This window comes from Phytophthora sojae (assembly GCF_000149755.1).
Source record: "Phytophthora sojae unplaced genomic scaffold PHYSOscaffold_15, whole genome shotgun sequence".
NCBI classification, from domain to species: domain Eukaryota; phylum Oomycota; class Peronosporomycetes; order Peronosporales; family Peronosporaceae; genus Phytophthora; species Phytophthora sojae.
This window is the reverse complement of record NW_009258129.1, coordinates 334,720-353,475: the sequence shown is the minus strand read 5'-3', so window position 1 is coordinate 353,475 and position 18,756 is coordinate 334,720. Positions and strand designations below refer to the sequence as shown.

At 55.9% G+C, this 18,756-nt stretch overlaps 8 protein-coding genes across 8 annotated transcripts; 4 read left to right on the top strand and 4 right to left on the bottom strand.

Annotated features, from left to right (window-relative positions):
* Window positions 1-45: 45 nt before the first annotated feature.
* On the bottom strand, window positions 46-961 carry PHYSODRAFT_251615 (hypothetical protein; the record flags this gene model as incomplete). The annotated part of the gene is made up of 3 exons (XM_009540358.1): window positions 46-573; window positions 659-806; window positions 933-961. The coding sequence occupies 3 exons, from the start codon at window positions 959-961 to the stop codon at window positions 46-48; spliced, it is 705 nt and encodes a 234-aa protein (XP_009538653.1).
* Window positions 962-1,135: 174 nt separating this feature from the next.
* Window positions 1,136-1,654, top strand: PHYSODRAFT_289182 (hypothetical protein). The gene has a single exon (XM_009540357.1). It carries the CDS (start codon window positions 1,224-1,226, stop codon window positions 1,494-1,496), a length of 273 nt encoding a protein of 90 aa, XP_009538652.1. The 5' UTR covers window positions 1,136-1,223; the 3' UTR covers window positions 1,497-1,654.
* A 403-nt stretch (window positions 1,655-2,057) lies between these two features.
* Window positions 2,058-2,378, top strand: PHYSODRAFT_251509 (hypothetical protein; the record flags this gene model as incomplete). Its single annotated transcript, XM_009540356.1, has 1 exon — window positions 2,058-2,378. One exon carries the CDS (start codon window positions 2,058-2,060, stop codon window positions 2,376-2,378), a length of 321 nt encoding a protein of 106 aa, XP_009538651.1.
* A 702-nt stretch (window positions 2,379-3,080) lies between these two features.
* PHYSODRAFT_533367 (hypothetical protein) lies at window positions 3,081-3,387 on the bottom strand (the record flags this gene model as incomplete). Its single annotated transcript, XM_009540355.1, has 2 exons — window positions 3,081-3,225; window positions 3,308-3,387. The coding sequence occupies 2 exons, from the start codon at window positions 3,385-3,387 to the stop codon at window positions 3,081-3,083; spliced, it is 225 nt and encodes a 74-aa protein (XP_009538650.1).
* Window positions 3,388-3,845: 458 nt separating this feature from the next.
* Window positions 3,846-5,175, bottom strand: PHYSODRAFT_532873 (hypothetical protein; the record flags this gene model as incomplete). The annotated part of the gene is made up of 3 exons (XM_009540354.1): window positions 3,846-3,918; window positions 3,987-4,561; window positions 4,840-5,175. The coding sequence occupies 3 exons, from the start codon at window positions 5,173-5,175 to the stop codon at window positions 3,846-3,848; spliced, it is 984 nt and encodes a 327-aa protein (XP_009538649.1).
* Window positions 5,176-5,320: 145 nt separating this feature from the next.
* Window positions 5,321-7,019, top strand: PHYSODRAFT_532615 (hypothetical protein; the record flags this gene model as incomplete). The annotated part of the gene is made up of 5 exons (XM_009540353.1): window positions 5,321-5,378; window positions 5,459-5,647; window positions 5,724-5,849; window positions 5,917-6,257; window positions 6,324-7,019. The coding sequence occupies 5 exons, from the start codon at window positions 5,321-5,323 to the stop codon at window positions 7,017-7,019; spliced, it is 1,410 nt and encodes a 469-aa protein (XP_009538648.1).
* A 77-nt stretch (window positions 7,020-7,096) lies between these two features.
* PHYSODRAFT_356178 (hypothetical protein) lies at window positions 7,097-10,012 on the top strand (the record flags this gene model as incomplete). The annotated part of the gene is made up of 2 exons (XM_009540352.1): window positions 7,097-9,530; window positions 9,609-10,012. Coding segments are annotated over exons 1-2 (1,128 nt in total), but the record flags the coding sequence as incomplete, so codon positions are not given.
* A 352-nt stretch (window positions 10,013-10,364) lies between these two features.
* On the bottom strand, window positions 10,365-18,212 carry PHYSODRAFT_533185 (hypothetical protein; the record flags this gene model as incomplete). The annotated part of the gene is made up of 12 exons (XM_009540351.1): window positions 10,365-10,487; window positions 10,559-10,936; window positions 11,007-11,150; window positions 11,221-11,319; window positions 11,392-11,618; window positions 11,699-14,145; window positions 14,658-14,791; window positions 14,865-15,185; window positions 15,256-16,337; window positions 16,542-16,990; window positions 17,089-17,438; window positions 17,589-18,212. The coding sequence occupies 12 exons, from the start codon at window positions 18,210-18,212 to the stop codon at window positions 10,365-10,367; spliced, it is 6,378 nt and encodes a 2,125-aa protein (XP_009538646.1).
* Between the last annotated feature and the right edge of the window lie 544 nt (window positions 18,213-18,756).

The window sequence follows — 18,756 nt, the reverse complement described above, 5'->3', positions numbered from 1 at the left end:
CCTGTACAACCACAAACTAAAAGTATCAACCTGCAACTCCACCTTTCAAAGCTTCGTCAACTGGTCGTCGCTCTTGCCATTGCCGTACTTCTCGACGCTGTGTCGCATCTGCAGAATGACAGCCTTGGGGTCGGTGGCCTTGAAAACGGAGCTTCCAGCGACGATCATGTTGGCTCCAGCCTTCGCAGCCGCGTCGATCGTAGAGGGGCCCAGTCCGCCATCCACTTCGATGTCCAGAGTCGGGTACTTGGCGCGAATGGTCTCCACCTTGGGCATCATGTCGGCCATGAAGCTTTGGCCACCGAAGCCCGGCTCTACGGTCATGACCAGCACCATGTCCACGAGCTCCACGTACGGGAAGGCAGCCTCCGCACTGGTTCCCGGCTTGATGGCTAGGCCCACCTTCATGCCAGCGTCGCGGATCTGCTTGATCAGGGCGAGCGGGTCCTTCGTCGACTCCAGGTGGAAGGTAAACTGGTCACCACCCGCCGCAGCGATGTCCGACACCCACTGCTCGGGCTTGGCCACCATCATGTGACAGTCGAAGAACGCCTTGGTATGCGGGCGCAGGCACTTGATGACAGGAGGACTGCATTGACAAAAGAATCAATGTCAGTCGCTCAACCGAATGAAGACGCGTAAGAACAATGCATTGAACTTTCCCCCAAGAGATGTTTGGCACGAAATTCCCGTCCATGACATCCAAATGCAGGTAGTCTGCGCCGGCCGCCACCACCTTGAGCGATTCGTCCTTCAGGCACGAGAGGTCCGACGCCAACAGCGAGGGTCCGATCTTACAGGTGCAGCTGTGGCACATTGTAGCAGTGAAGGCGCTACTGCGGGCAATGGAGAAGAAGGTCCGGAAGGGGGAGGCGGAGGTCGAGGCGAGCACGCAGCGACCGAAGCAAGAGCGACAACGGGGAGGTGTCGACCTGAGCACTGATCTCATGTGGCACATCATCTATCCAAATGTAACGGAAAAGTAATTAGTCGAATATTGTTGACAGGTCGATTGTATGGATAGTTGTGTATCATTGGTGTGCATACAGGAATAAGATAAAGTCAACAGGGCACCATTGCAATACTTGTAAATCGTTTTGGCCAATCACAACTGCTGCATTTGCGCTCGTGACAAGACTGGACGAGGGGCTACGGTAGCAGCAGCGAACAAGCGGCCGACAAGCGCGAGTCCTTCCCGAGTTGCCGGCAAGCAAGCAAGCACGATGGCGTCTCCCCAGCAGATTGCGGACCTGGGCCGCAAGATCTTCCAGCGTCTGCCGCAGCGCAACATCCCGTCCGGCAACAAGGTCATCAGCAAGCAGCTCAAGGGCGACAAGGTGGCCTCATGGTTCAACAAGCCGCTGCTCGTGCGTCTGGGCGGCGACGACCCCAACTTTGAGATCCTGAACGAGGAGCGCCTCGGCAAGCTCGACCAGATGAAGCGGCGGGGCAAGTCCATCCCCAAGAAGGGTGCAGGCAAGCGTTCCAAGAAGTAGAGCGGTGGGGAAGCATAACAGGGCACTATGCTCCGGCAGCGGTGGAGGCGTCGTAGATGTGCTCGGGTCACAGGTACAGAGTAGCAGGCGTCGTATTGCGGCTCCCTTGCCGTTGCACTAGTTATCTAAGGCCAAGACAGCTTTCCACCTTTAGACGTACTCTGGTATCGTGTTCAGTGTATCCCTTGCTGGTCGTGGCTTAAATGTGTTGCGTTCGCTTGTTATCAGAGTGTGATCTCTGTCGATACGCATTATCTGCTATATCGGCAATACTCGTGCTGCAATTCGAACGCTCCACCGCGGCGGCGGCAACTTACCCAGCAACTCTAGCTGCAAGCAAGTCATGCCTCTGTATCATACTCAGAGTGCTGACGGTACATGTTCTTTGTTAAGTACGACTGTACCAGACGTGTACCGCTTTTCGCGGTGGCCAGTCGATTGCCTCGGTTTTGACTGCGAAGAGCCTGGTGTCATTCCCCAAAGCAAGACGCCGTCCGAGAGGTTCGGCGCAGCAGCAGCAACAGCAACCGTAGCAGGAATCAGCAGCCACTCTCGATCACCATGGGCGCCAACGGCCAGGCAGTGCAGACCATGAACAAGAAGAAGGTGAAACTTCTCAGCAAGAAGCGCGCGGAGATCCGCAACCAGAAGAAGGTGGCGGGGCTGCAGAAGGGCAAGCGCACGGTGCTGCGCAAGCACCGGCCGTCCAAGAAGAAACTGCAGAAGGACGCCAAGCGCCACCGCATCTACGTGGAGGCCGAGAAGGCCAAGCTGCTGAAGAGCGGCCTGATCACGGAGGAGGACATTAAGACGATGGAGGCAGAAAAGGGAGACGACAAGGCCAGCGACGACGCCGACGCCGCCATGGACGTGGAGGAGTAAATGGTAACCCTATAGATTACTTTTCTTTTGCTATATAATGTTTTTTCAAACTCTTCTAGTGCTGCGACCCAGAATTTACCACCGATCGCCTTCAATGTCGGCGAGATCGTCTTTGAGGCTTTTACAAACGTACTCCGCCCAGCGCTGCCTTGACACAGGGTCGTTCTTCGCGTGCAGCATCATGCCGTACTCGAAGATTGCGGCGACTTCAGGCAGATCGTCGTCATGGAACTGGCGAATGGTGATGGTCGGCTTGGCAGAGTCCATGGTCATGGTGGAGGGAGACTGCTCTTGGGGTTAGTGCTTCAATGAAGGTTACGAAGTGGCACAAGTAGTGCCGGTGGATAGTGTTCATGCTACAGTACATGTATCGGCCGAACGCGCAAGGCTTATTGAAAGCGGTCGCAAACATGTTGACCTCTCAACTTTCGGCTGAGATGCGACCTCAGTGATTGGTCCGTTCACAGACCTCGACTGTTGAAAACAACCGTTGATGATTCAAACATGGCGCCAAAAGCCAACGGCATCTTTGCCTGACGCCAGGGCACTTGCAGCTCATAATAGCGATTGTATTTTGCTTAGTTTACGTTGACCTCACGGCTGATCTCACGCAGCGGTTGCTTCCCCTGGCATGCATGCGAGTTCTCGCTGGCTCATAGATTATATACTTCTCTCGACCTTCTCTCGGCCTTGCCCGGTGCTTCATGCTGATCGCGACCAGGGCTTAACGGGCTGCGCGTCCTCGGGCTCCTCGTCGCCCCAGTCGTCGAATGAGGGCATCAGGGGACCGATGCGCATCGGGTACACGGGGCGTGTCTGGTTGATCTTCGGCGGCGACGTCAGTTGTCTGCAATGGGCAACACACATAAAGGGCGTGAGTCACTTCAAGTCACTGTTGTCTTCCACGATAGCCGCAGCGCTGGACGTACCGGAGCTTCCTCGGCGGGGTCATGACTGTGTCGGCCACCTTGAGGATCTGGTTGTTCGGGCTCTCGGGTTCACCGGCCATCTTTGGAGCTGGATGAAGGAAGTTCTTATCGGCGAAGTTGCCTTGGTGTTGCTTTTTTGAGAATGACCTTCTTGGAACGGTGGACCTTGGATCGTTCTTTCCGCCTTTGCTGGCCTTTTTTCCAGCGTCGCATCGCCCCAGACACGCGGATCCGAAGCGCGACCAGCAGATGTTGTCTCAGCAGCTCGCCTCCACGAAATGCGCTGTGTTCCACCGCCTCCGATGGCGACGGCGGAATGCGCAGCACAAATTTTGGTCTATTTCAGAGCGTGCGCAGATGGCTGGCAGCTTTGGCTGTGAGGCTTCCGGTGTCTGCAGCGTAGGATACAGCAATTTGAAGTGCGTGCCCCTTCACGTTGAAGCAACAACGCTCGACCAACAAAAGTCTCTTTTCCATTTTCTCCAGTCGCATGTACAGCTGGCATAACTATCGAAGGCAGCAGCAATGAATATTGCCTTTACGATCTCTTGCTGAACTTGGTGAGTGCGAGCAGTTTGTTCAGCTCCTTCGAGCTCAAGTTCTCCTTCATCCTGCAGCACAACCCGAGTAAGTTGTTGCGTATCTGTTTCGACAGCCAAAGCAGCACACTGTAGCTTACCATGCGAGCGTCGCCGTGGGGATGAAGTCCGTGAAGGGCAGCACCTCCTCCATAAAGGCCACGTACTTGGCATGCGGGGACGATTCCTTGTAGAGCGTATCCACCATCTTCGCCGACACGGGCGCCCAAAGCACGTCCGCCAGCTCGCCCACGCCGGGAACTACAAACGTTGCGTTGCCCAAGAAGTCGATCGCCAGACTGGCAACCAGCTTGCGAGACGGATTCTCCAGCACGTATTCCTTCGCGCGAGCGGAGAGAGCGGAGGGCGACAGAGACTCCTCTCCAGGCATGCCCTCGAACAGCAGCAGCTGACCTTGTTGACTCGTCAAGAAGTGCTGGCACGCGCCTTTGACCCTCTTTGAGCGTGCAAGCTTCACCGCCACGACCGCCGATATGGTGGAAAAGATCGTGACCAGCGTCACGGCAACGCCTACGACGATCCACACGGGGAAGCCCATCACGCCAACTAGCAGCGTCAGCGGCAGCCAGACCGGAGAAGTCCCCACGATGCCCACAACGCAGCCCGCCACTGCCGGCAGCAGTCCAAGCGCAGCCTTGTTCTTGTGCAGCGACAACTGCAACAGGCAGGCATCAAAGCACCGACATCCCATTAACCAGCCATCAAAATATCAGCAAAATAGCCAGGTAAGACACCAACCTGGTGCGCAACGCTGGTCGCTCCGTTCTTGATCGCAATGGCATGAGAGATCAATGCACGCGGGCGCCGGTCGGTCTTCACACAGACGCGGATCTCCACGTCCCAACGTACCTAATACGTAATACAGTAATGGCACCGCTCTTCATCAGCTGCACCATTCTCAATAGCAAAGCAGCGCAGTCTAACGGCACGGACGTCTTTGTGCAGCACTGGCTGCGTCCAGTGGATGGCGCCCTCCGTCAGCACGGGGATACACCCTCTCAGCATCAGCGCATGCGTCGCCACCACCTGGTTCTCGTCCAGGAGCTGGAACACCACGTGCTTGTCCAGCAGCGACGTCTTGTCCTTTGTCGTCAGCTCCTCCGCAGCGATGGGCACACTGCAGGGCAGTGGCAGCCCCTCGTCTCTCTCTTGCGCGCCGGGCAGCAGCACCGCCAGTCGAGTGGCTCGCGGCGCCAGCGACGCCTCCTTCAGCTTCGCCGGCGGCTTGGCCAGCCACAGCACGTCGGCACTCTGTAGCGTCAGGTCCATGGCTTGTCAACTGGCTCGGGATCAAGCTTCTTCAGGTTGAAGCACAATATCTAGCTGTTTTATCCAATCATATACATTAGATATGTTTTTGCAGCTCTGATTCGCTGAAATAGATCCGAGTTGCCGCTGTAGCTTGACAATCAAGATGCAGCCGGTGGAGGAGCAGGAGGACCCGAGCTTCGCGTCGGTGCAGGAACCCGCGCGTGCGTCCGCTGAAGCCTCTTCCACGCTCGATGCATTGCTCCACTAACCGCACGCGCCTGTATTGTGCGTCTTTGTGCAGAGCTGCAGCGGCCGCACTGCGACCAATGCCGCGTCTCCATCGCCGACTACGAGTGCCAGCGCTGCGTGCAGCGCTTCTGCAGACAGTGCGAGCTGGACATCCACCACCGACTGGAGGCGCTGGCCTTGAAGCGCGAGGAGAGCAAGGGCGACGGCCGGCCGCACCAGGAGTTCCTCAAGTGGATCAGTGGTGCGTTGCAAAAGGTCATAACGATGAAGAGAGGCATCAACTGACGTTGTTGCCGTGTTGCTGCTGCTGCCTGTAGCTTGCCAGGAGTGCGGTCAAAACACGATGGAGTTCTACTGTGTGACTTGCAGCATGTACCAGTGCGAGAACTGCTGCCAGTCCAAGCATGAGCGGCTGGAGCCGCACTTCTTCTTCTGTGTGGAAGGTGAAGAAGTATGGGGTGGCTGCACTGTGTGTGTTGATGCTGAAGCGAGCTTGTCTGATTGCTGTAGGTTCGTCGCCTAGGATGCTCCCGTTCGCTAGCTGGAACTTGAAGTTCGTGGAAATGGTGAAGGTGAGCAAGGGCAAGCTGCAAGACAGAGCTGCTGCGGCTGAAGCAGCAGCAGAGCAGACTAACACAACTGCTAAGGAGCTGCCGGAAGAGAAGTACAGTGCTACTGCTGCCGCTCGTATTAAAATGGAGAAGGGTGCAGCGTCCACAAGCGATACGACAACAGCGTTGGGCAATCTGTCCATTACTGGAGCTGCATCGACAGATACCCCACAAGCATCAGCAGCTGAACCGCCCAAGAGCCAAGCCAAGCACTTGGCGCGAGTGAATACCACGTCAATTGTCGACCTGACGCTTGGTGATGAGAGTGACTCGCAGTCCAGCCCAACCTCGAATCCGCCGCCCCAGCCACAGATCAAGGAAGAGATTCGCGTAAAATCTGAAAGCGCGTGGCTGGCCTCAGCTGCCGCTGCACAAGAAAACCCCGTGCTTGACGTGGACGAGCTGATGGAGAAGACGATGGGCGAGGACGAAGACCCCATTCTGCGCTCAATGATCGGCGAGTACAACCAACAGAGCGAAAAGATTTTCGGCATCAAGCAAGACTATGACAAGTCTGTGAAGGAAACGAAGGAGCTGTCGAGTGTCCAGCCGATGAATATGAGCGAAGTCATGAAGGCACGAGTCAGGTCGAAGAAGCTACGCCAAGATCTCGCCACAGCAGAAAAATCTCGAGACGGCGTGGTGGCCAACATCGTCATGTATCTCAAGTGCGACCCGGAAGAGCTCACGTCGTTCCTGCAAACGTGCACGGCCGATGTCCCTTACGCCCAAGACGCAAGTCACCGCAAGTGTGCAGCACTCGAGGCCAACATCCGCTCCAACCTGGAACATATCCAAAGGATCCAGCGCAACATGGAGGAGCTGATCAACATGAAGAAGGACGCGTTCGCAGAGGTCACGCGACTTGGGGCGGAGATCGCCCAAGGGGAGGAGGAGGTTCGCCAGCTGGACAAGGAGCGACAGGATGAGTTTTTGCGGTTGTGCCAGTACAGCAAAGGAATTCAGACCGCCGTGCGCGAAATGGCTGCAAGCGCGCAGTGAGAGTGCCACCATGCAGCACGTTCATGTTGCCCCAGTGACGTCAGCTTGTGAGCCCTGCAGTTGGTGGTGGGCGATGCGGCAGAGTATGATACGAGTTGAGTTTTGAATTCATGTTGTTCCTGGCGCATCGACTTTTATCTAATAACCTTTTTTCTTGCCACTTTAGTCAACCCTGCACTAAACTAACTAAAACCAACGAAACCAGCTTGAAGAGGTGCAGGCACAACGATGGTTGGTGTCGTCACGGAGAGTCCGCCGATGAGCGCATTGACCCTCTATTGAAGAGACCTGCAAAATACTACAGTGCAGTAATATGTTGATGGCAGAGGTTTGCTGTTGTTTCTGCAGCTCAAAGTCCGATAATTGAGTAGATCGCTGACAAGAGCAACTTGCATCTGATGCCTTGCAGGCCAGATTCACAGCCAAGTCAAGCAGGAGCGTGGGACGCGTTGTCGTGTCTGCATTGCACTCCGATGATGCATGTACCAATGGTCAGCAGTGTTGCCTTTAGCTATAGCGAAAAACCGCAACAAACTGCAACTATAGTGCAGTACGAGCAAAATTCACACACTTTGCCATTTTGCCGTCTTGTTGCCATTTGCTTCAACTTGTGCAGCTGAGCAGAAGTAAGCCATTCGTCGCCGAACACTTGCTATTTGTATGCGGCAAAGTCTAGGTCCTTATAAAGGGGAAGGGTGTAATCCATCTCTGTTTGAACTTCCTGGCGATATCCAGAGCTTCAAAGAGAAAAAGACGCAGGCGGCGGCCGAGAGGAGCGAGCCTCGAGCTGAGTTTCCTGCCCCTCCAATACCTCGCAGAGCCCGTCGGACCGCGTGCAAGTGCCAGACCGTTCGCTAGGGATCTACCGCTGGAGCTTCATCTAAGCGCCCGCCCGCTGCACAGTGCTACAAGCCCCAGGAATTGCGTGGCGAAGCTGCCGCCTCACTTGCCATTTGCCATGAGCGGCGGCGTGTCACAGACTCAGACGCAGCCGCTGGCTCGGGTCTATTCGTATGCGCTGCATTCGCTCTCGGACACCAAGGACACTGTGCGTATGGTGTTAAAAAATCTGATTCCGTTTAGACCTGGTGGTGGGTGTTGCTGATTCTCTAACTTTATGATGTGATGTGGTGTTGCGCAGCTGATTCTGGTCTGCATAGGCCTGTTGGAGGCGCTGGATCGCCTGCAGGAGCGCCTGCACCTGCCCACGTCCATAGTGAAGGAGCTGAAGCGCCGGCTGGCCACGATGGTGAGCAGGTCGTCCGTGAGGCTGCAGACCAAGTGCCCGAGCGCGCGCGACCTGGGCGACGCCGTGGCTTCCAGCAGCGTCTGGGACGCCGCCACGCCCGACGAGGTGCGCGGAGTGGTGCACTGGGTGCTGGCGGTCACGAGTTCGCTGCAGAGGCTGGTGGTCAGCGCGTCGCTGGGCGTGTGCCATGGCATCTACGTGCTGATCATGAGTCTGCCGGGGGTCTCCACGGCCTGCTCGCTGTTCTATGGACTGCTGGAAGCTGTGGAGGACACACTGAGGCTGTCCGGGGAGGAGATTATGGAGGCGGCGTCTGCTGGGGGATCGGGATCGGGCAGTGGACGTAGTCGAAGCTATCACCATTTGCACCACAGACACCACCGCGGTGCTGAAAGTTATGTTGCTGACCCGAGCTGTACGTTGTGCTTTTATTTTATTACTTTTTATTGTTTGTTTATGATGTGATTAATGAAGTGTTGCATGGTGTTGTGGTGATAGTGACCGCGGTGGTGTTGGAGTACAAAGAGAAGGAGTGCATGGTGCCGTCGAATATTGACCGGAGGATACGGCGCTTCATGCACTTTCAGGTCCCGCTGCATTCGTTTGAAGCTACTGTGCGGCTGCCTCCAGGTAACGTGCCAGTCACTTCTAACGTTAATTGGAGCAGAACTACCAGCGATGGAAGTGTTGGTGGAGGCAGCAGCCGAGCCCAGGAGGAGACGACTTCAAGCTATGCTCACCTGAGTTCCGCGACACCGCGGTCGATTCCAGTTTCGCCTATGGCGCGCAAACGCGTGCAGCTTGCCTTCTCCAACTTTTCGGACGATGTGTTATATCAAGTGCGTGATCGACTGCGGCAAGAACGTGCGGCAACGCTAACGGGTGATCGTGGCCTACGCGTACCAAGATTCAATCCGCACGATTGTCACGAAGATATATTTTTATCCTGTGGGCGGCATTGTGCTTCGAAGGAGGGCACAGGCATGTATCGCAGTGTGCGCGCTTCAGTACCGCTGCAGAAGAATCGGTTCGTGTACTTTGAGATGACGTTACAGCAAGGACGAACGCCGGCACGTGGAGTCAGCCAAAGTACCAACAGGTCGGAGAGCTTGCCGCAGTCAGCGCGTGGCTCATCAACTGCATTGGCCAGTGCAAGTAGTGGCAATGTGAATGACCGAGCAGGCATCGATGCAAGCGTCTGTATTGGGCTGTCAACGCGTCTGATGCCACTGAATACGCTGGTTGGGGCGTCAAAATATTCTGTAAGTTTGCAGACGAAGTGTGCACATGTTCGCATGAAGATAACTAACTGACTTCTATTGTTTTGTTCATACCTACAGATAGGATTCTATTCTGCTGGCCACGTGCTCGTAGGCACGGAGCGGCGACGCTCAATAGGAGTTGGGCGGAAGTACGGGTTTCAATCTACAGTTGGAGTTTTGGCCCAGGTAATCGGCCATTCGGACGATGAGAACGTGGACGCACCTCCTGGAAGTGTATCGCGGCCCGCATCCTCGTCATCGGCTACGAGTGATTCTGGTGCTCCTGTCGGTGAAGCCTTTGTGCGTTTCACTGTGGACGGGATAGCACTCCGCGATAGCAATAACCAAGTGATGGAGTTCACGCTTCCGTTTCCGCCAAAAAGCGAGCTTTACCCGACGCTGACGCTCCACTCTCAGGATGTGCACGTGTTTAGCCAAATGTCAGCACCTGATATCACCCGGCTCAACTTGCAGGAGCTCGATTTACCCGCTGAAGCTCCAGTCGAGATTTGGTGTCTCGACGGTTTACGCCTCGAAGTTGCAGCATAGAGCTATCGAGCCTTATATAAGAAGCCGCAGAGCCAACGATTGTGGTGTCGATTGTGTTCATTCCCGACACAGACGTTGCGCTACGCAGAAATCATTTATAAAGACGCAACGAAATGAGATGGTGCCAAATAATTCGCTAGAGTTCTTGATCCTTGTCTTACCTTGTGCTCGTTGCTAGGGAGCGCTGCCGCCACGGTCGGTTGCTGCAGACTGCACCAGCCGTGGGGCCTATTGTAAATGAGGCTCAACAGGAGCACACAGACATGATCTCGCTGATAAGAGGTATTACAAACTGTACTTCCCGTATTTGTCGCCACCCAGGCCGACTTGCATCGTAGTTTCGTCCAGGATGCGTTGCAGTTCCCGCCTGGCCTCGATAACGGAAGCTTGTGTTGGACCCTCGATAGCCTACGCGAACAAAAAATCAATTAGTTTGAGCGGGAGATAAAAGACACTACATCCACAAATGCCCAACGTACCAAGTAAAGTTTCCGTTCCGATGGATTCGGCTTGCGGCCAGCAGGAATATACGACCCTCTCGCAATAACCGCTGCGCCAGTGAGCTCCGCCACCGAGTCGCTTGCCTCTTTCTGAGTGACTCTCCAGCGTGCCTGCTGAGGATAGTCATTAATCTCAAGCTCCTCAACGAAGTGGTTCTCGCCAGAGCCGTCGCCATTACCCTTGTACTGCAGATCGAGGTTCTGGATGATTTTCTGAGCTTTGATGAAGGCGGACATTGCTTCGCTGTCGACAGGTAGCTGCTTTGCCACGGCAGGCAATGATGGCTTGTCAGTCGCAGCAACAGAGTTCTCCTTGCTCGGCTCGTCTGCATCGTCATCATCGGCGGCAGCGTTATCCTACAAAGATACAAAAAATAAATATCAGTACCAGTGTCGCAAAGCCAGCCAATGTTATGATATAGCGTACCTCAACCAAAATGCCATTGTCCAATTCATATTGGCGTTTTTGAAGATCTGCCGTGCGCTGGGTCTCGTTCCGCTCCGTTTCATCGAACGTGAAGCCCTTGCCCTTAAAGCCACTGCCGTGATACCTTGCTTCACCGCGCTTAACCTGGAGCATAAGAAAAGAGATATTAGCAGTTGGGCAAAGGTTAGGCCACACTGAGCCAGAAGCGCCGTACCTTCTCCTTGAATGCTTCCGCTAGTTGCGTCAGCTCGGGCGGGACAGTTTGTTTAGCGTTTTCAAGCGCCTTCACGAGATCCACCGAGTACTCCTCCTCCTACGATTGCACGCATGTCAGTCAGAGCTCACAATTAAAGCCCAGAATTAACACGAAAGCAGGGCAACGTACATCTGGAGAGATGAAGGTGTAAGCAGTACCCTTACGCCCAGCTCGTCCGGTTCGTCCCACGCGATGGACATAGTCTTCCATGTGATTCGGGCAATGGTAATTGATGACAAGAACCAAATCCTTCACGTCAAGACCCCGACCAGCGACAGATGTCGCCACCATCACGGTCCGCACCTTCCGTTTGAAGTCATCGATGGTGTAGTCTCGATCGACTTGATCCTTTCCACCTGTCGGGATACAATGGGATAACGTTCACAATGAAATGTAAGCCTCTCTTTAATAGCATTGGAAAGATGTCGTGACGTACCGTGCAGCGATAGCGCAGGGTATCCAGCCTTCATCAAGTCCTGGAAGATCTGGTCGCATGCTTGCTGTTTGTTTACAAACACAAGAATGTTTCCCTTCTCATACCACAGACCCAAGAGTTGAAGGAGTCGCATGAACTTGTCGTCCTCTTCGCGCACTTCAACATATTGCGTGATATCGCCTGACGCCGTGCTGCGTGTGCCCACGGTAATTTCAACTGGTTTCCGCAGTACTTTACGCGCGAGAGATTCCACCGAGCGAGGAAAAGTTGCCGAGAACAATAATGTCTGTCGATCTGGCCGAATGTTCATCATAATCTTCGTAATCTGCGGCTCGAAGCCCATGTCGAACATCCGATCAGCTTCATCTAGCACCACGTACGTAACACGCTGGAGCGATACCATTTTACCCGCACTCATGCACAAAATATCGATCATGCGGCCTGGCGTGCAAATCACGATATCGGAGCCACGTTTCAGGTTAGCGATCTGTTCTGAGACCGAGGATCCACCATAAACAGCCGTAGCGCGCAATCCTAGACCCTTCGAAAACTTCCGGGTCTCCATGTAAATTTGCTGAGCAAGTTCTCGAGCGGGCGCCATGATGATACCAATCGGTCCCTCATTCTCTTGGAGTGGGGGTTGAGCCAGAATGTGACGGAACATAGGAAGAAGGAACGCCAACGTCTTGCCTGAACCCGTCTTGGCAATGCCGATGACATCACGTCCAGACATAATCGCCGGCAGTGCCTGCTTTTGGATAGCGAACGGTTCCTCGAAGCCATGCTTCTTGATAAGTTGAAGCATCCGAACGCTGAAGCCACATTGCGTCCACTTTTGCAGCGGGCGCGGGCAGCTCTTTCCGCGTACCTTGATTTCAGACTCCTTACGCTGAGCCTCCACCTCTTCCTCCGACAAGTCTTTGATTTCTTTCGGAACCACGTAGAATTTCTTTTGGAACGCGAGATAATTCATCTTCGAGTGATCCACCGGTTTGATCTCCTTCTTCTTCTGCTGTTCTTGCAGAATTTCCAGAGCTGAGCGCTGGTCCACCAGTTCCGAGTCTTCACCGATAATATCTTCTTCAAATCCTTGGTAGATGCGTCCCGTGTCATCCTTCTTCAGCATCGGGTCCTCTTCATCTTCTGGTCCAGCTCCGTTAGTTTGAGTCGTAGAGGCTGCAGTAGCATCCGCAGCCTTCTTCTCCTCCTGCTCTCGTTTCTCCTTAATCGCTCGCATAAACTCCTTGAGCTCGCGCTCTTCACGCGCTTCACGTTCTTCAGGAGTCTCTTGCACCTCGCTAGTTGCGGCCTTGGGTTCAGCCGTAGACGAAGACGTTGAAGCGGTCACGCTCGACTGCTCAGCGGCATCCGGAGGCAGGAACGTACCATAAATATTGATCTTGCCCTTGGCTTCGATCTCGGACTGGGAGATCACGTTGGCAGCAGGGTTCGCGCGCGACTGGTTGATAGCCGCTTCGTCCACAAGACCGGCCATGTAGGCGTCCAGCGGGTCCACTTCCTCCACGACCTTCTGCACTCGCTCCCGCTGGCGCGCCTCTAGCTCCTCTCTCTTCTTCTTCTCCTCGGGAGTTTCACCCTTCTTCTCTTCATCCACCGGCGTCCATAGAGCCAACTGCTTGGGCACTGCGTCCTCCTCCGCCAGGAACTTGGCCTTCTCCTCCTTCTTCTGCTCCTCGATCAGCAGCTTCTGCTTCTCACGCTGCTCCTTCTTCGCCGCGTTCTCGCCATTAAGCGGCGGCTTGCTATCTCCGCTCAACGCGTTGAAGAACGGCGCGGACTTCTTCTTAGGAGCCTGAACGTTGCCCGACTTCAACGAGATGCCACTAAACTTGAACTTCTTCAACGTAGCTCCTCCAGTCTTCACGGCAACAGGGGGAGCAGCAGCTGCAGGTCTCTTCTTCTCCTGACTCTGGCCACTCTTCTGCTCCTTCTTGTCGTTCTTCACCTCAGCAGCGTGCGTCTTCTCTTCCCTATCGGCAGCGCGTCCGTCGGCTTCTTCTAGCTTAAGATCTTTCTGCTCCTTGGGCTCCTCCTTGGACTCGGACCTCCTGCGTCTCGCCTGGCTCCTGCTCCGACTCCTACTCCTGCTCCGGCGGCTGCTCTTGCGCGAGCTGCGGCGGCTCTTGTCCCTCTTGGACTTGGATCTCCTGGGCGAGCGGCTGCGCGACCTCGAGCGCGAGCGCGAGTGCGACGGCGAGCGGCGCCGCTCCCGCCGGTCGCTCTTGGCGCGCTTCTTGCGGTGCTTGTCGCTCGACTTGGACGCGCGGCGGCGCTTCCGCTCCCGAGAGCGCGATCTGGAGCGCGACGCGCCGCTGGCGGACGACGGCGAGCGGGACCTCGAGCGCTTGCGACGCGACGACGACGACGCGCCGTGGCGCCGGGAGGACGCGCGCGAGCTGCGGCCGCGACTCGGGCTGCGGCTGCGGCTCCTGCTGCGACTGCGGCTCCTGCTGCGACTGCGCCGCCGCCGGTGGCGACTGGGACTCGCGGCGTCTTGCGCCATGGCGGTGGAAATTGGATAATGAGGAAATCCGTGGCTGGTACTTTGAAGGCGGAGGCGGCGGCGGTTTTCCGATCTGGTCATTGGGTAATATTGCGGATTCAGAGGAAGGGGATTGGACGAAATAGAGATGTCACACAAAAATGGACGGAAAAGATAATAGACGTTGGAGGACAAAAGTGGACACTAATTGGGGAGTTGCTGTCCTTCTCGCTTAGAAGTAGAGGTACTCTTTCCGTTTGCGCTTGGAGAAGATGATGGCGCCGAACATGAGCGAGTCGTAGTGCGGGAAGTCGTTCGAGTTGGGCAGGTGCCCGATCTCGCCGAACGTCGTCATGCCCATGAGCGACGCACCGCCCGACCAATCCTTATACGCGCCAACCTGCGTCCGTCACAGAGTACACAGCACGTTAGAAGACATTCAGCGCGATGAGGTACAAGCAGTGGCAACTTACCATCTCGGCCATGCTCTTGTGGCCTAGCAGAGCTTGCACTCCGGCCGACAGGAACATCAGACAGCCGATCGTCTCGTGGATGTAGAACTTGTTGCTCTCCACGGCTTGTGCTCCCATCTGGACAACAAACGTCAAAGCAGAAGGGGTCAGTTATCATCCAGTAGGTCCAATACAACGCAGCAGCACAAACCTTGTTGATGGCGGTCTTCAACGACTGCGCGGAGGTCTCCATCAGCACAACGTTCGTGCCGGAGGCAACTGAGCTGGTCGTGCTCAGTGAGCCATCCTCGTTGATGCCAGTGATCACCGCCGTCATGTTGATAAGCTTGGACCAATCGCTCGACTGCATTGAACAGAGCGAGGACGAAGAGTTGGCGTCGATGCTGCGGTCGATCTCCATTTGGTTCGACACGAAGTCGATCGTAGTGCCCAGTGGGTGCAGGCTGCCGAGCCGAGGGAACCCGATTGAAGAGAGCTCAGTCTGGCTCTTGTCTGACGCAACATCAAGCCACTGTAAAATCAAACAACAATGAGTTAGATGATGTCGGTGACTCCATACAGTTAATAAACCAAGCCATTACCTCTTGATAGACTTCCGCCGCTGGTTTGCAGTCGATCTCGTAGATCGTCTTGTTCGATGCCTTCGTGACTGTGCCCATGCAGTATTCGCTATTTACTCCGACCGGACTGTAGCCGCTAAACCAGCTGACGTACGTCTCCACACTCGGGAAGCACAGCGCAAACGCGATGCCCATTTCCGTCCAGTCACCTCGCCCGTCACGAACACTCTTCGTGTAGTCCGAACTACTGCTACTGCTGATTTGAATCCAAGAGACCGATACCTCACCCTCACCGTGCCTTGTGGCGTCTGAAGAGCATCCACCGATAATCGGACAGTGAATTGCCTCGCGGATACCGTCAATCGCGTGCTCTACAAACAGCGGACACGCGTACGTAGCGATAAATGCCGGTTTTTCTCCAGCATCCACGTCACCTGCTACACGGGCAAATGCAGTCTTCGCCGCTGCATACGTCTTTTCATGTGCGTCGCTCTGCGAGTACTCGGCGTGGACAACGGAGTAAATTCCGTGGGGGTCATTCACTCCCCATAGAGTGACAAGCCCTTCATCGTTGTGCCGATTCACAGACACCCACGCGTTCTCGTCACACATGCCACGAGCGATCGTACCGCCGATGTAGGGCACCCCGGGAGCTAACTGGCGAAGCAGGTTAACAATTACTTCAGCGCTAAAACCCGTGGAGAAGCCGACAACCACGAAATGGACATCACCTCCGAGCTTTGTCATCAGTTCCTGAAAGGCACCAGTCATCGCGAGAACTTCTGTCTTGTTCGTAGCCCACGCAGATGCAGCATGAACGTAGCTGCTACTGTTCTGAACGGGCAGTCTCTCCATCGAACTTGATCTCCGTTCCGCTTCCTCCTGATTGTCGTGACTTGGTGGCACAGACTGCCGCACGGGGTCCTGCGAGGGACCACGACGACCAGCACTGGTGGGACGTCCTCTGCTACCTGGGCTCTTGCTCTTTGTGGCGACGGGCTTGGCCACACTCAGCTGGTTATCCCGGCCGTGGCCGGTAGCGCGCTCGACACTGACTTCGGAGTGAGATCGACGCACCCGGCGCATATGCTTGGAACCGCGAGCTGCCTGTTCACCGTAGCTGTGGCGCTGCGGCAGCTGCATGTTGCTTTGCCGCTGCTTCCCGCTAGAGACTTTGCGTGACGTCCGCAAATTCGAATCGCGGCGCTGCCGATCATCAATGGTATCTGGAAGTTCACGATACTGGTGGTGAGGGCGGTTGTTTCCATCCTCCTTTTCCTCCTCTTCATTGTCCAAGCTGATGCGACGGTACTTACGAGGCATACGCTCCTCCTTGGAGCTTGGAACTTGCTCCTTCTCATCGAGCGGGGCTTCCAAAGCACCTGACAAGTCCTGGGAGTGCGAAGGGCTGGGCAGTCGGAGCTGCTGCACTCCACCTCCCGGCTCGCCGCCTGCAGCGAGCTGCTGCTGCTCGGTGCTGCGTTGGATCCAGTCCTTAAAGTCCTCCTGGTTATTCAGCTCCCTCCCACTCTTCGACCGATGGTGGGACACCACGCACTTGCTGCACACGCGGATACTCGGTTGGTGGCGCGACAGCACCTGCTTACCTGTGTCATTGTGCGTGAAGCTGATCGAGGGCACGCGGATGGTGCTGCTGCAGGCCCAGCAGATCACTTCCCCACACGTCCGGCAGTGGTGACGCCGCCGGAAGATCGGCGAAAAGCGGCGATTGCAAAGCACGCAGAAGCGACGTTCTCTGCATCAATGCAAGGCGGAAAGGAATGCTCATTAAGTAAGTCGAATACATGCAACCGAAAGATGCCCCCGCTAACGGCAGGAGGTGGCGCAACGTACTTGTCTTTCACCCAAGCGGACGTCTTTACAACAGAGATCTCCTGCAGCTCTGGCGGGTCCTCGAGCAAGTCGCGAAGACCCCGTGCGAGCTGCGTGACCATCTCCACTGCAGGGTTGCTGCGGAAAAGGCTAACCATGGGCGGAGGTCGCTGGAACGCGATGGAGATCGTGACAAAGTCGTCCTTGTAGTCCGGCGAGGACGTGCGCTCGAACTTGCAGATCAGCGCGTCGAACTGAGACCGCTCCAGGTTGTTGCCCTGGATGTGCGGCATGCCGCCCACTTCCGCCAGCGATTCCTGGAACAAGTAGCATGCAACGATATCCCCGCCCGACGTCTCGATACCAATGTACTGCCAATCCACCACACACAAGCACAACATCGTCAGTTGAAGCCCCGCCCGTCATGGGGCCAGCATTGTAAGTAACGGCTGGAATATCGAAGAAATGCTGCGCCGCGCGTCACGTCGCGACCCGGTTGCTGCGTCGCTGCCTGCACTTACCTCCAGCACGTAGAAGTCGGAGGACTTGCTAGCCAGTGTGCCCGACTTGATGGCCCACCACTTGATGGCCGCCTGCTTGTACATCTCGCGCGCGTCCCGCGGTGGGTTAGCGCTGGGGTAGACGCCCGTGCCGTTGAGGTCCTCGAGCACCTCTGCGTCCAGGAACATGTCGCCCAGCACCTTGCGCATGAAGAGCTTGAACTTGTCTGACGTCTTGAGGTCGTAGATGGTCTTGAGCACGTTCGGGAACGCCGCGTTGGCAAACACCACGGCCTTGGCCGAGACGGACTCGGACCAGTCGGAGCTGGGCTTGTACACGCCGATGTCGTTCTTGCAGTCGTGCACCTTCCACAGCGCGTTGCTCGAGTCCGCCAGTAGGCCGAGACACGACCGCGCGCGGTTCTCCGCGTACTTGTGCAGCCGGATCTTGCGCTCGTACGAGAGCGACGGGCCCTGCGGCTGCGGCAGGAACTCGTCGTCCTGCGAGTTCGAGTTGTCCGCCGAGTCGCTCCAGTCCGCGGCCGCGTTCTTGTCTTCCGCAGCGTCATTAGCCGCCGCCGCCGCCGCTGCTGCTGCTGCTCCAGCTGCAGCCGCCGCTGGGGGCACCGCCACGTCCTGATTCATGTGCCTGCTACTGGTTGCTGAGTGCCTGTTGCCTGTTGCCTGTGTGGCGCCTGCGTTGCGCCGCGCTACGCTACGACGCCGAGCCAACCGTCGACGATCAGACCAGATGGGATCCCTTTGCCGTCGGCTCGCGATCGATCTCGATCTCCGGTCTCTGTGAAGTGGGGGAGGGAGAAAAGAAGAGGGAGCCTCGGTCGATGCCTGGAGAACGCGAGGAGAGTGGCGGCCAGCAGCGCCGCGCTTTATGCACAATGGCCGTCTGCGCAGCGCCCGACGCAAATCGCCTTGTAGGTGGGGCTTCCCGTCACTTTCCATGAATGTGCCTCGACGTACAGACAATCCCTTCGATAGTAATCACAAGGTGCTCAAATACCCTTAGAGCAGATTATCCTCTACACAGAAATTTGTAACGGTCTTCGAACCAGACTCCGGTGTCAACTTCATGTCGAAATGGTTCACACCGGTACTCGGATACATGAGCTGTGTGGCATGTCGGTCGGTTTGTCCAGCTCTTGCAGCAACCAAAACTAAAAAAATATGTAAT

Coding starts and splice junctions, on each gene's coding strand:
- PHYSODRAFT_289182 (XM_009540357.1), top strand. CDS start 1,224: ATGGCGTCTCCCCAGCAGATTGCGGACCTGGGCCGCAAGATCTTCCAG.